General features: G+C 40.5%; 1 protein-coding gene across 1 annotated transcript; it reads left to right on the top strand.

Moving 5' to 3' along the window:
• The first annotated feature begins 797 nt into the window (after positions 1-797).
• On the top strand, positions 798-11,323 carry erap1b (endoplasmic reticulum aminopeptidase 1b). Its single transcript, XM_082555157.1, has 19 exons — positions 798-1,172; positions 1,483-1,993; positions 2,341-2,479; positions 2,665-2,799; positions 2,986-3,106; positions 3,441-3,595; positions 4,038-4,151; positions 4,363-4,494; positions 4,717-4,848; positions 4,975-5,058; positions 5,193-5,350; positions 6,140-6,219; positions 6,332-6,515; positions 6,777-6,933; positions 8,365-8,549; positions 8,643-8,804; positions 8,908-9,048; positions 9,347-9,428; positions 9,581-11,323. Exons 1-19 carry the CDS (start codon positions 1,136-1,138, stop codon positions 9,749-9,751), a joined length of 2,880 nt encoding a protein of 959 aa, XP_082411283.1. The 5' UTR covers positions 798-1,135; the 3' UTR covers positions 9,752-11,323.
• Positions 11,324-12,765: the final 1,442 nt, after the last annotated feature.

The following is a 12,765-nucleotide window of genomic DNA, read 5'->3' as shown; positions in this document are numbered from 1 at the left end:
ACACAGTAAGGCCATTGTAATGGGAGACATTATATAGATAGTGAGACTACTTCTGCTTATCAGGGATGTAAATCCTTAGGTGACGGCTAAGTGAGGGAGAAGGTATAGTTTATGTCTATGGACAGTGAACATCTGTGTGCACACCTGTGTGAATCAGCGCGCTTGTATTCAAAAGGTTTCCCCATTGCAGGTTATTGTTAAATTTTCCACAACACTTGCAAATCTATCAGTCACACACATTTATACTCAGATGAATGCATCAGAGAGCAACTTGGGGTTAGTATCTTGCCAAAGGATATTTAACATACAGCCTGGAGCAGCCAGGGAACAAACTGTCTGATCAGTAGATGACCTGCTCTACCTCCTTAGTTACAGCCACTCCATGAGCTTGAGCTCAATTAATTTTAGTATTCATGACTCATTTACTTTACTTGTCATGTTCAACCAGAAAAATGCTAACAATAATGAAAGATTTATCACTCAGTGACATACACTGACACCCAAAGGGTACATGTGGTCCATAACTGTAGACCTGTAGGTGACCATAGCGTACACTACTATTTTCTGTCTGGAACTGATCCTCACTGAGGATGGATCAGTGTTCCTCAAAATAAATAAACTTTAACACGTTATTTAATCTCGGATTCTTGCAAAATGTTCGACGAGGACCAACTGAAAACCAAAATACAAGAGAGTTGAGACAGTAAGCGCACGGAAATAACCGTTAATCGAAGCAACGTTGCCCTCTAGTGGTTAAATATATTTACTGCGGGGGCTGTAAACACGGAAGTTCCTGTTTCCGTCCATTTCCTATACAAATTGCTCGTGCGTTTTGTCCCCTTTTATTGTGATGGTGGTGTAACACAGTCAGTAGTTTAAAAATGTGCACCAGAAGTGTTTGATAAAGAAAAAATAGGCGGTATGTTTTCATAACTCACAGCTGGAATATAAGCATGAGCTGCAGACATGACAGGATACCCTGAATTTTAAGCGTCTTTATCAGGTCTTAGACTCAGAGTTACAGCCACAGCTGTAAGTGAAATGACCTAAACTGACACCTCAGCTTAGTGAACCTTTCCTTCGTTTTCTCCCAGCATGCAATTCCCCCCTTTCTGTGTTTCACTTTCATTTTTCAATGATTTCTGCTGAAGCTGCGTGCAGGAGACGAAGCGGTAAGTTAGCAATTTTTTACATATAGCTCACATAATTTATAAAATAATGAGAATATAAGATAAGATGCTTTATGGCTTCTGAAAATCTGAGTCATTTTGACTGCATTGTAATGCATGATTATACAACGAATCCATTTGTGTGAAATCGAAAGTAATGCTTTTCCCGGTCCTTTGTCATGTGTCATAAAGTACCATGAGAAGCAGTAGTTTGTTTGACAGTCCAGCTATCCTGAGATGTTCGGTGTTTGCTGTGTGACACTACAAGTAAGCGGAGAAATATTGCATTTAGTTTTCTGTGTTTGTATTTCAGGTCCCGCCTCTGTTGTCACCATGTTAGTGGCTCCTCTCCTGCTGGTGCTGTTCGTTCCCTTTTCTCCCTCATCTGGAGCACAGTTACCAAATCAAGCCAAGGCCAAAGACCTCCCTATTGCCACCAATGGTCAGCCCTTCCCCTGGGACCGCATGAGACTTCCCACAACCGTCACTCCACTCCACTATGACCTGGCCATACACCCCAATCTGACCACCCTGGACTTCACTGGCGTTGTTCGTATTGAGCTTGATGTGCATGAAGACACCAACACTGTCATTCTCCATGCCAAGCAAATGCAGATATCCGATGTGTTGCTCTTGGCACCTGAAGGCATTAAGCGCCTTAAGGTGTTGGAGTATCCTCGCTTCCATCAGCTAGCCTTGCTGTCAGACTCGGTGCTCATCAAAGGTAGGAAGTATGAAGTTCATCTGGCATTTGCTGCCAACCTGTCTGACAGTTTCCATGGTTTCTACAAGGGAAGCTACCGCACCAGCAGCGGGGAGGTCAGGTAAGGCCACGAGGCATTTTGAATGTTCTCTGTGTTTATTTTACTAATAATACTAAATTTCTCTTTTGACAAATAACTAAAATAACTGAAGAACGTCAGAGAAAAAAATGAATGGCATCCTTGTTCACCTCCATTTTATTGGCTGTTATCGGATACTGAAGTAAAATCTTCCTTTTTGCAACAGAGAACAAAGAGTTTATTGTAAATGTAGTGCAACTTTGGAATTGGCTATAAAATCAGTGCAAGTAAAAGCTTAAAGTTCACCAAAAAAAGATTATTTAGTGCTGAAAGCTCCTAATCACACCAGCTTTAATCCACTTTCACTTTGTGCTTAATTACATTTTCAGAGTCCTGGCGTCCACGCAGTTTGAAGCGACTTTTGCTCGTGGAGCCTTCCCCTGTTTTGACGAACCCGCCTTCAAAGCCAACTTCACCATACGAATTATTCGAGAGCCACGCCACATAGCCATATCCAACATGCCAATGGTAAATGTAGACTGACCAGTCCCAGTTTACTTTAAGCATAAATGAGTAATTACCAGAAATATGGATTTATTAAAAAGAACAAAATAGCAACATGCTTATATACATATGACTATATATGCACATCTGCAATATTATGGACCTCTCCTTTCTTTTCTTAATTATTAAAACACACCTGTGTTTCTCAGGTTAAAACTGTGGAGTTGCCAGGTGGTTTGCTTGAGGATCACTTTGACACCACTGTGAAAATGAGCACTTACCTGGTTGCCTACATTGTGTCGGACTTCAAGTCTGTGAGCAAGACGACCCAGCATGGTGTCAAGGTGAGATGCACACCAGATGCTTCTTATTAAAAAGACTTTTTTTAGTCAGCAGTTTGACTAAAATACTTTGCATAGGTACTGTATACATCTCCACGGTGTGAAGCATATCAGACGTGTCATCTAATGACTGTTGTACTAACTGAGAAAACTTGCTTGTTCTTTGTTCTTTACTGTGATTCCCTTCAGATTTCAATCTATGCTGTCCCTGAGAAGATCGACCAGACAGCCTTTGCACTGGATGCTGCTGTCAAGCTGCTGGACTTCTATGATGACTATTTTGACATTCCTTACCCACTTCCCAAACAGGGTCAGTGGAAATCACATTGTGTTTCCATGTTAAGAGACAGACACTGGTGTAGCAGTTGTTATTTTGTAACATATTACAACAGCAAGAAAAGACTTGATGAGTCATAAGTCTCTGTCTGCTTCTGATCCTTTACTCGCCTGTGTGGAAACTGTGCTTTGTGCACACATTCAGGATCACATGATACCTCATATCTCAACGCTTTGACAGGACAAATATGTAAATTTAGGTGTAGACTGCTCTGTAGATGTATCAGAGGAGAACGTAAGCCATACCTAGTCGAACCGTGAGGTGACATGACTGTACCACATTATTTGTGACTGTGTTCCCTCTGCAGACCTGGCAGCTATTCCTGACTTCCAGTCAGGTGCGATGGAGAACTGGGGACTGACCACCTACAGAGAGACCGGCCTCCTCTTTGACCCTGAAAAGTCATCAGCTTCAGACAAGCTGGGCATCACCAAGGTCATCGCCCATGAACTTGCGCACCAGGTAGCTGCACTGATTCTGTTTGTTTTAAGTTAAAAGTAAAGCATTAGGGGATGGCTAGGCTGTGCAGACAACCCATGTGCTATAAGGCTAATCCAGAGGTCTGGGTTTGAATCAGTGCCGAGGCCATTTACTGCATGTCTTCACCTGGTCTTTCTCCCAGCTTTGTCTTTTCTCTTCAATGTTCTGTCACAATAAAGGCTTAAAATCTAAAAAATAAATAAAAATAAACTCATTCGTGTCAAAGTTCATCAGTCTGTACCAAGTTTTCCAAGTCAGAGCTTTACAAAGAAAATTTGCTTAAATTTATTGTCAGTATGATTGAGCGTAGCATGTGCAGTAGATACAGGTTTGTTTGACTTTTCAGTCGTTAGTACAGTATAACAACACTAAAGGTGAAAGAGCATGTTTAATGCTGTTCTTGCATGTTTTCCTACCTGTCCAGTGGTTTGGAAACCTGGTGACGATGGAGTGGTGGAATGACTTGTGGCTCAATGAAGGTTTCGCCAAGTTCATGGAGTTTGTTTCTCTCGACATCACGTACCCAGAACTTCATGTGGTGAGACTTTGAAACTCTATTTAAAACTGACTGATCCCAGGTCCTATTGGAACATACAGATCAGTTAAAATGATTTACTAAAAACCAGAAGGACATTAAAGTCACAGTCTCATAGTTTTAGTAGTGCACATTAGCTGAACAACTCCTATGTTTTGCTGGATAAGGCTACAAAGATGTGCATAAACATGATTCCATCCTCTCATTCTTCCAGGATGATTTCTTCCTGGCAAAATGTTTTGAGGCTATGGAAGTAGACTCCCTCAGCTCTTCCCACCCAGTCTCCACCCCTGTGGAAAATCCCACACAGATCCAGGAGATGTTCGACGATGTGTCATATGACAAGGTTAACCTCGGCTGTTACATTCTGTTTCATGTTTCTGTACTTGTGTAGGATATTGAAACTAACAATCGTCTCAGTATTTCATCATCATGTAAAATCTGTTAATATTTGACATAAATTCCCAAAGCTGAACCCACACTGTGCAGTTGAATCAAAACACTGAAGGACTTATCTACGTTTCATATTGTTCCTTTTTTTAGAAGCATGTATGTATTTTGTTTTCAGGGTGCATGCATTCTGAATATGTTGCGGGACTTCCTCACTCCTGAGGCTTTTGAGATTGGCATCGTCCGATACCTGAAGCGCTACAGCTACCAAAACACTGTGAACAGCCACCTGTGGGAGAGCCTGACCAATGTGAGTGATGTGTGAGCGGTCTCTCTTTTAGAGGACTGATTTTTCATCAGTCATTTTTCTTCTTATGTAACTGTGAATGCTGAATGTGGCTCATCGTGATACGCGTCTCTGTTAAATGTGCTTCAGATCTGCAGCTCACATGATCTGGATGAAGGTCGCCTGAAACACACAGAATTCTGCTCTAAACGCAAAACTCAGTCCGGAGCCTCGGTAAGTTGTCGTTTGATGCTTGGTAGCAAACTTGTTCAACAAAGCTCTCTGATTGTGAGCATATTTTAGCAATTACAATAAACTCCTGTGACGTTGTTGTATTTATACAACATTATGTTTGTCTGTATATACAGAAGTGGTACTCTGGTGATGAGCTAGACGTCAGGGCCATCATGGACACCTGGACTCTGCAGGAAGGCTTCCCACTGGTCACGGTGGAGGTCAGAGGTCGGGAAGTCAGGCTCAGTCAGGAGCGTTACTTGAAGACAGACGACCCCTCCCCGAGTGAAGGGTATGCTGTCAGGAGCGTTTTCTGTTACAATGCAAGTTTACAGCATTAAGCTGTCTTCAGCCTGGAGCGTGCGGGAAGCAGGGTGCAATATTTAAACTGTAGTTTACTGAACAGTTCCTGTAACTGTGTAGCTGTCTTTGAAGCTTACAGTGAAAAATCATCACTTTCATTTCTCCAGCCAATAATAGTCTTATGTTTTTACCCCTCAGCTGTAAAAGGTTGATGGGGCGGTGTGGACAACTAAGTTTGTGAATGTGATAAATCGAGAATGAGGAGACGTTGGAGCTTTCAATTGATAACATAAGTGTATCTACTAAGAATATTGGACAACTTAATATCTCAGTGACCTCAACTTAAAGGTCAAAGGTCAGAGATCCAATTTTCCCAAAGTATTGTGAATGTGATAACTGAAGAATACAGTAGTGTAGGATTTTAAAATTGATACCATAGTTGCATCTACTAAAAATCTCGGATGAGTTCTATTCTCAGTGACCTTGATTTCAAGGTCAGTGACCTCTGACCTTGAACTCACGGTCAAGACTTGAACTTGACCTAAAAATGAAAGGTCAGAGGTCAGGTTTTCTGAAACTCTTGTGAGTGCAATAACTTGGCAATGTAGGATTTTGAAATTGATACCATAGGGGTGTCTGCTATGAGGCAGAGGGATCACCCTGGCGGTCTCCAGTATTTTTATTGTCATAATAAACAGTTTGACAGTTGCTTATCTTGATTTAATCATGATTAAACAAAGACATTACCTTTTAATTAATCATTATTTTGTGTGTCTAGATTCCTGTGGCAGATCCCGCTGACGTACAAGACCAGTGCCTCCAACACCGTCCACCGCTTTCTGCTTAAGACAAAGACTGGTGAGTACTTGATGACATTGAGCCTTGGTTTTCTTTTAAACGGCAATATTCATTTAAATTTCACGAGTCATCATCACTTGAAAGCTTCTCTTTACTCTTCTGTCTTGTTCAGATTTCCTGTTCCTGCCAGAAGAGGTAGACTGGGTGAAGTTCAACGTGGACATGAGTGGTTACTACATGGTTCATTATGCAGGCGAGGGGTGGAACTCTATTATCAAGCTGTTGCAACACAGTCACACAGCCCTGAGCGGTAATGACCGTGCCAACCTCATCCACAATGTCTTCCAGCTTGTCAGGTCTGTTTAAACATTGCATATTAACACCAAAATTAGCTGTCTATCCTTTGGTATCTAGTTTAAGTGAAGCAGTCTGATATATTGAGCTTTGCAGGAAAACAAAGTATTATACATTCCACATACATTGCTTTTTCCCTACTCTTTGTTCTAAAGCCAAGAATTTTGAAATATATCAGCTAAAATTATGTTTAGATCCAAGCACACAGTATGCTAGAAAGGAGAAAAGGGGAGCAGGATGTTTACCTGACATCTGTCTTGCAGTATAGAGAAGGTGAGGCTCGACACGGCTTTGGAGCTGTCGCTTTACCTGTCCAGAGAGACCAAGATCATGGCTGTGACTCAGGGCTTTGGAGAGCTTGTGCCGCTTTACAAACTGATGGAAAAGAGAGACATGAAGGTGCTGGAGAACCAGATGAAGGTTAGTTTGCTGGCACATTACTTGGCACATTATACCAACATATGTGACTCAGTGACATAGTGCGACCAAGCTCAACAAAGCACAGGCCCAATTAGGAAAAAAAAGAATAACCTTTGCCTTTACAGTAGTTTAAGGTAAAACTATACATTCACCCATCTGAATTATTGACTTCAGGTGTTCCACGCATATCAACCACTGGACTGAAAAAGAATAAAAAGGCTTTGACTTTGCACATGTTTTATAAGCCGAGTGCCCCAGAGTGCAATATGATATGAAATATTATGATAAAATTTATTGTCCAGTCTGGGAAATTTGTCATGGACTCAGGTACTCAAGATAAGTTATCTTGAGTACCTGAGTCACGAAACAAAAGTACTGTCCCAAAATCAGTGTAATGAAAGATTCATTTTGTATATAATTTAGTTTATAATGTGAAATGTCTAAGAAGCAGGGTTCACACTATATATAATTTCAGTTTGTTAGAATTTTACAATGGATGTGAAAAGAGAAGGTTTACAAGATGGTAGTGATGTTGGGAGACAGTGATACTTATTAAAGAGACAGGAGGCGGAGATGAAGAATGGACCGTTTTAGAAATTTCACTTCTTAACTCAAGCAGTTTGGACACAAGGATAGAAAGGTAAGGCTGAGGTGGTTTGGACACGAGCAGAGACGGTATAGTGGATATGTTGGAGAGAAGATGCTGAAGCTGCCCTGCAGAAAGAAAGAGGAAGACCACAGAGAAGATTCATGGATATAGTTAAGCAGGACATGCAGAGGGTTGGTGTGACAGAGGAGGATGCTAGGGAACGCACGAGATGGAGGCAGATGGTGTGCTGTGCTAAACCTTAAAGAAAGCAGCTGATTTCTGTCTAGTCTTGTCTAATCTATACTCATAAATACAGAAATGTGAAAAAGTGAGCAAAAACAAAGTCATGCTTTTGATTTATTAGTGACAAAATATCATATTTAATATCTGTTAAGAGCTATTTCGCTTCTTAATTCTTTTTATTTATGTCTCCACATTATTAAGATGAATTTGTAGTGATAATTTTCTATTTCAGAAATGACTAAAATAATTAATATTCTGTTAAAAAATTGAAGGTAAGGTAAGGACCAGGAAAACCCTGATACAAAGGTATCACTTTGCTAGTATACCCCTGAAGTCATTCGCTAGTCTTACTGCATACACTAAAAGCAGTGAATCTATGGTACCTTAAATGCATTTTCCTGTTATTTTCAACCATGTCCATTGTGATTATGCAATAAAACTCCAATTTAGAAAAACTGGTTAAATTTTTTTTTTTTTTTGGTTCAAACATCGTTCGAGGGGTGCCTGACGTTCCTCTTTGCAGGAAAACAAACATACAGTATGTGGATTGTAACTGTATACTCTCTAAGGAGGATTTAATGTCTCTTTTTGTTTTTTAGAGCTATATTGTAGATTTGTTCCAGGATTTGATTGACCAGCAGGAATGGAATGACTCCGGCTCCGTGTCTCAGCGAGTGTTGAGAAGTTACCTGCTGCTGTTTTCCTGTGTCAGGAACTATGCTCCCTGTGTGACCAAAGCCACCCAGCTCTTTAACCAGTGGAAGGACTCTGATGGCACCATGAGGTTTGGAGTCATAGTCAACAATAGCACAAGAAAATCTGATTTTACTATGTATATACATCTGAACTGAAAGCCTCCTTGTTTTTGTTTTTTTAGCCTTCCTGTTGATATCACCATGGCTGTGTTTGTGATTGGAGCTCGAACACCAGAGGGCTGGGATTTCCTCTTTGAGAAGTACCGCCATTCGCTGCAAATGTCGGTCAAGAGCCGCATGAAGACTGCCATGGCTGTTAGCCCACTGCAGGACAAGCTCAAGTGGTGTGTAGATTATGGGAACTGGGACACATCAGTATTTCTTAGCTAAAGCTAAGGGGATATAATTACCCCTGCTCTCCCTTTACTGTTCCCTTTGTGTCTGCAGGATGATGGAGCAGAGCCTCATCGGTGAGATAATGAAGACTCAGGACCTCCCAGGCGTAGTCGTCTCTGTCAGCAAGAACCCCCATGGCTACCAGCTGGCCTGGGACTTCCTCAGAGCCAACTGGCACACTATGATCAAGAAGTCAGTCAGCCCATCACACACATGTTTTATCATCCACAATACACCATCAGCCTTAAATCCTCAGTCTTGTCAGTTTTGCACATATTGATACTTTTGTTTAGCCAGGAGAGAGCACCGCCTTTGCCAAGAGTATTAAAATTGGCAGAATAGCCTATAGTATAAACTTTATTTGTATACAGAAAATGTTGTTTGTTTTTTATTTATATATTGATATGAAGTTATTCCCTAACAAAACAGGGAATTCTATCACTGGTTAAAAAAATCTGAACTTTGGTGTTTGTTTGCTTTGATGTCACAGGTTTGACCTCGGCTCCAGCACTATATCACACTTGGTAACTGGGGTAACGAACCAGTACTCTACTAGAGAGATGCTAGATGAGGTAAGTATGGCTGCATGTCTACATGGGTGTTCATTATTTCGATCAGAAGGCACGTCCGTATTTCGGATAACAAGAATATTGCCTGGATCTAAATATTAAGGACGCTGCATCTAGAATGTCGATCAAAGTCTTCCTCCTTCACACCGACTCAGGTACGAAGCTTCTTCGGCTCCCTGACAGAGGAGACGGGCTCAGAGATGAGGTGCATCCAGCAGGCCTACGAGACCATTGAGGATAACATCCGCTGGATGGACAAAAATCTTCCTCTTCTGCAGGCTTGGCTGGACAAGCGCAACCGACGAGTGTCTCATGAGGATTTATAGCTTCAGGAAGGTTAAAATAATGAATAGTGAATAATTACAAACAGAAACAAATCTGTGTAAACTCAAACCACAAAATAGATGAAGTTGATCACAATGACGGTTGTTTTTCAGCTCAAGTTTGTCTATAATAGCAGTAAGTCCTGACTTAAATTGGATTTTTTTTGTGTCAAAATCACTTTAAATCTCTACCCAGTCCCACAAGTTTACAAAAAAATGAGCTTGCTTTGGGAAAGATTGTGGGTCATTATAAGTATTATTTAATACCCTGAAACTGACTGACCACACTAGTGAGTTTTTTAATTACACTTGTTTAAACTACAGCCTAAAAAAATGTTAAACAGGTGCATTTCAGATCCAAACAAAACTAATGAACCATTCTAAGAACGTCCTAAAAGTCAGCTCGCTCTCCAGTCCAGCTGCATTTAACCCTCTGTGCCCAGGTTTGCTTCAGTTTGCTTCAGCATCTCTCCCTCTCTCTCTCCCTCCCTCCCTCCTTCTCCCTCAATCTGCTGATGTGTGTTTGTGTTTTCCTCTGTTTCCAGCACACCTGCTTTCCAAAAAGTTTCACAATGAAGTTGATTTTACAGTTTATATGGGCTAATGGGAGACTTTTTTTTGCATGGAAACCAATCATACAGGAGTCCAACTAAATCACATGTGAGATCTGGGGCCTAACTCTTAAAGTGAGCACAGACACAATATGTTTAACCATTCATTCAACAGTGTAAGTGTGCCAGGGAATGTTACACAATGATCAAACCGGTCAAACCGTGCACAGGCATGGTGCAAAACAACATGTGAGCACACTAACATAACAGTCCTCAGTAAGGGGAAAAGCAGCCTTAGCATATAACATAATTATTAAATGAACCTATTTGTTGTTTGTAATAGTCTCCTTTTTTCTGAAGAAAAGAGCTTGTTTTTTTCCACAGAGTGTGTGCTGAGTATGTCTTTGTGCAAGTGTGTATGTTTAACTGTGAAGTTTAAATTCTGTTTTGGCTGGATGAAGTCACAGTTGTTGCTTTTTAACAGTAAATGTTGAATTCTACTTCAGTGCGAAGCAGCATAAAGATTATACGATGTGATATAAATAGTGCAAAAGAAATGCACTGAATGTCTGACTTAAGTTTTTTTGATGAAAAAAAACCTAAAAATGTGGGCATGTCTGCGAGTGAATGCTGCAAAACCAATGAAACAGACAATGTAGTGCGCTGCGCTTAATATATTTTTACAGTTTATTGGTTGTCGTTAAAAGATTAGATTACACTTCTGTACGTTTATATTTTTCCACAGTTTGGGTAAATTTTAATACTGAGGAGCTAAACATGGATTCCAGCGGCGCTGGTGTGTGTTTTGGTACAGTTTATTTAAATGAGTAAGCTCGGCAAGACAAAAAGCACTGTAAGAAAAAATGTTTTATGTGTGTGTGTGTGTGTTTTGTTTTCTTTTTGGTTTATTGAACAGAGTAGCATATTTCCATTTTTATGCTCCTGTTACTAAAACCGTTGTTGAAAATGTAAAGATGTGTGTTGGTTTGATTAAACGTTGGACAAATAAAGTTTTTCTTTTGAACTATAATGCATTTTTTCTAACAGCATAGTGTTCTAATTATATTAGTAGTTTGATAAGGGTTATATGTTCGGTCCCTGTGAGTTTTATGGATATAACCTTTGTATCTCCTCATCCCTCTGATCAGCAGGTGTTCTTCCAGTTTGGGAGTGTTTCCTGTTGAATTTTGGGCTTTCTTCTCAGACACACAACAAAAAGATTTTATAAATTAGGATCAGCGGTGTATTAATCCTGCCTATAATAACAGCTAATATTGCTGCTCTGAAAGACTCACACAACAGTGAGTCTTTATAGAAGTGTAAAATAAATGGTTGGAATAAACCTTTTAACAAGACTCGTCATGACACAACACCTGAATGCATAGTGAAGGAAAAATCTGATGTTATTAAGCTAAGTGTGTCCAGATTAATTACAAATTGTTACATATTTTAATATACCTTAAAATGACGACTAATGAATCATCAGATTTAACTTCTCTTGCCCAGAGGTGACAGGAAACACGATACTATTATAAAAATGTTTTATTCCACTACTTTCCTTACTTTCATTTTTTCTTAGGCAGTAAATTTCAGCTAAGAACTTGTAGACAAACGTGTCTCTTTCTCTTTTAAACTTCTAATGCTGCCATAAATTCTTTGGAGGGACCTTTAGCACATACTAATAAAAGACACTGATCAACTGACAAAACAGAAATTCATAGAAGTCTGCTTATAACGGGTAGGCAACCTTTCTGATGACGAGTGCCATTTAAAATTTCCTCAGAAGTCAGTGTGCCATATGATTGCATTAGCAATAAATCTAATAACGCTCTATATTAGGAGTCGGCAACCCTGGGCACGCGAAGGGTTAAGTGATGGCACGACCATAGCTGGACTGGCCATCGGGCATACCTGGCATTTGGTCGGTGGCCGATGATTTTTTTTTTTTTGTAACAGTATATAATGAAAGTGGTGGATTGGCCAGATGCTGGTCAGTTGTTTGGTGGTGGCTATGGCGAAGCTTCCACAGATTCATTAACATTAATAAGTGGTGGATGCCAGCAGGTGGATGAGAGAAAGGGGAGGCAAGAGGAGAGACCCGAGGCAGCCGCCGGTCCGAGTGTCAGGTGAACTGAACTTCAGGTAAGAAGTTATGACCTGCAGTCTACCTGGGTCAGATATAAACCAACTTTAGGTGCAGTTTATTTTCGTTGTGCAGTTACAATAACTGTACTGCTAGCATGACGGAGAGTCTATACAGCTGGGTGGGTGCTATGATGTTACTGATAGTGAACTTTATTTTATTCACAAGGTTACTTAGTAGAGTTGCCAACCATCCCGTAAAAAGACGGAATCGTCCCGGACTTCAGCTACAATGAAAAAGACATAAAGCTGGAGCTGCACAGCTGCCTCTTCTTCTCTCATTCTCTCCCCTCTCTCTCTCCTGTTTCTACTTCAATCATGAAA

Source organism: Aulonocara stuartgranti, assembly GCF_965226115.1.
Source record: "Aulonocara stuartgranti genome assembly, chromosome: 12".
NCBI classification, from domain to species: Eukaryota; Metazoa; Chordata; class Actinopteri; order Cichliformes; family Cichlidae; genus Aulonocara; species Aulonocara stuartgranti.
The sequence above is the reverse complement of the archived record's forward strand: the minus strand, read 5'-3'. Positions and strand labels throughout refer to the sequence as shown.

What these genes read in the sequence shown, in the direction of transcription:
- erap1b (XM_082555157.1), top strand. Translation starts at nt 1,136, where the DNA reads ATGATTTCTGCTGAAGCTGCGTGCAGGAGACGAAGCG. An exon ending in CCATATCCAACATGCCAATG is followed by an intron (nt 2,480 to 2,664) that starts GTAAATGTAGAC and finishes TGTGTTTCTCAG; the next exon opens with GTTAAAACTGTGGAGTTGCC. An exon ending in TGGCACACTATGATCAAGAA is followed by an intron (nt 9,049 to 9,346) that starts GTCAGTCAGCCC and finishes TTGATGTCACAG; the next exon opens with GTTTGACCTCGGCTCCAGCA.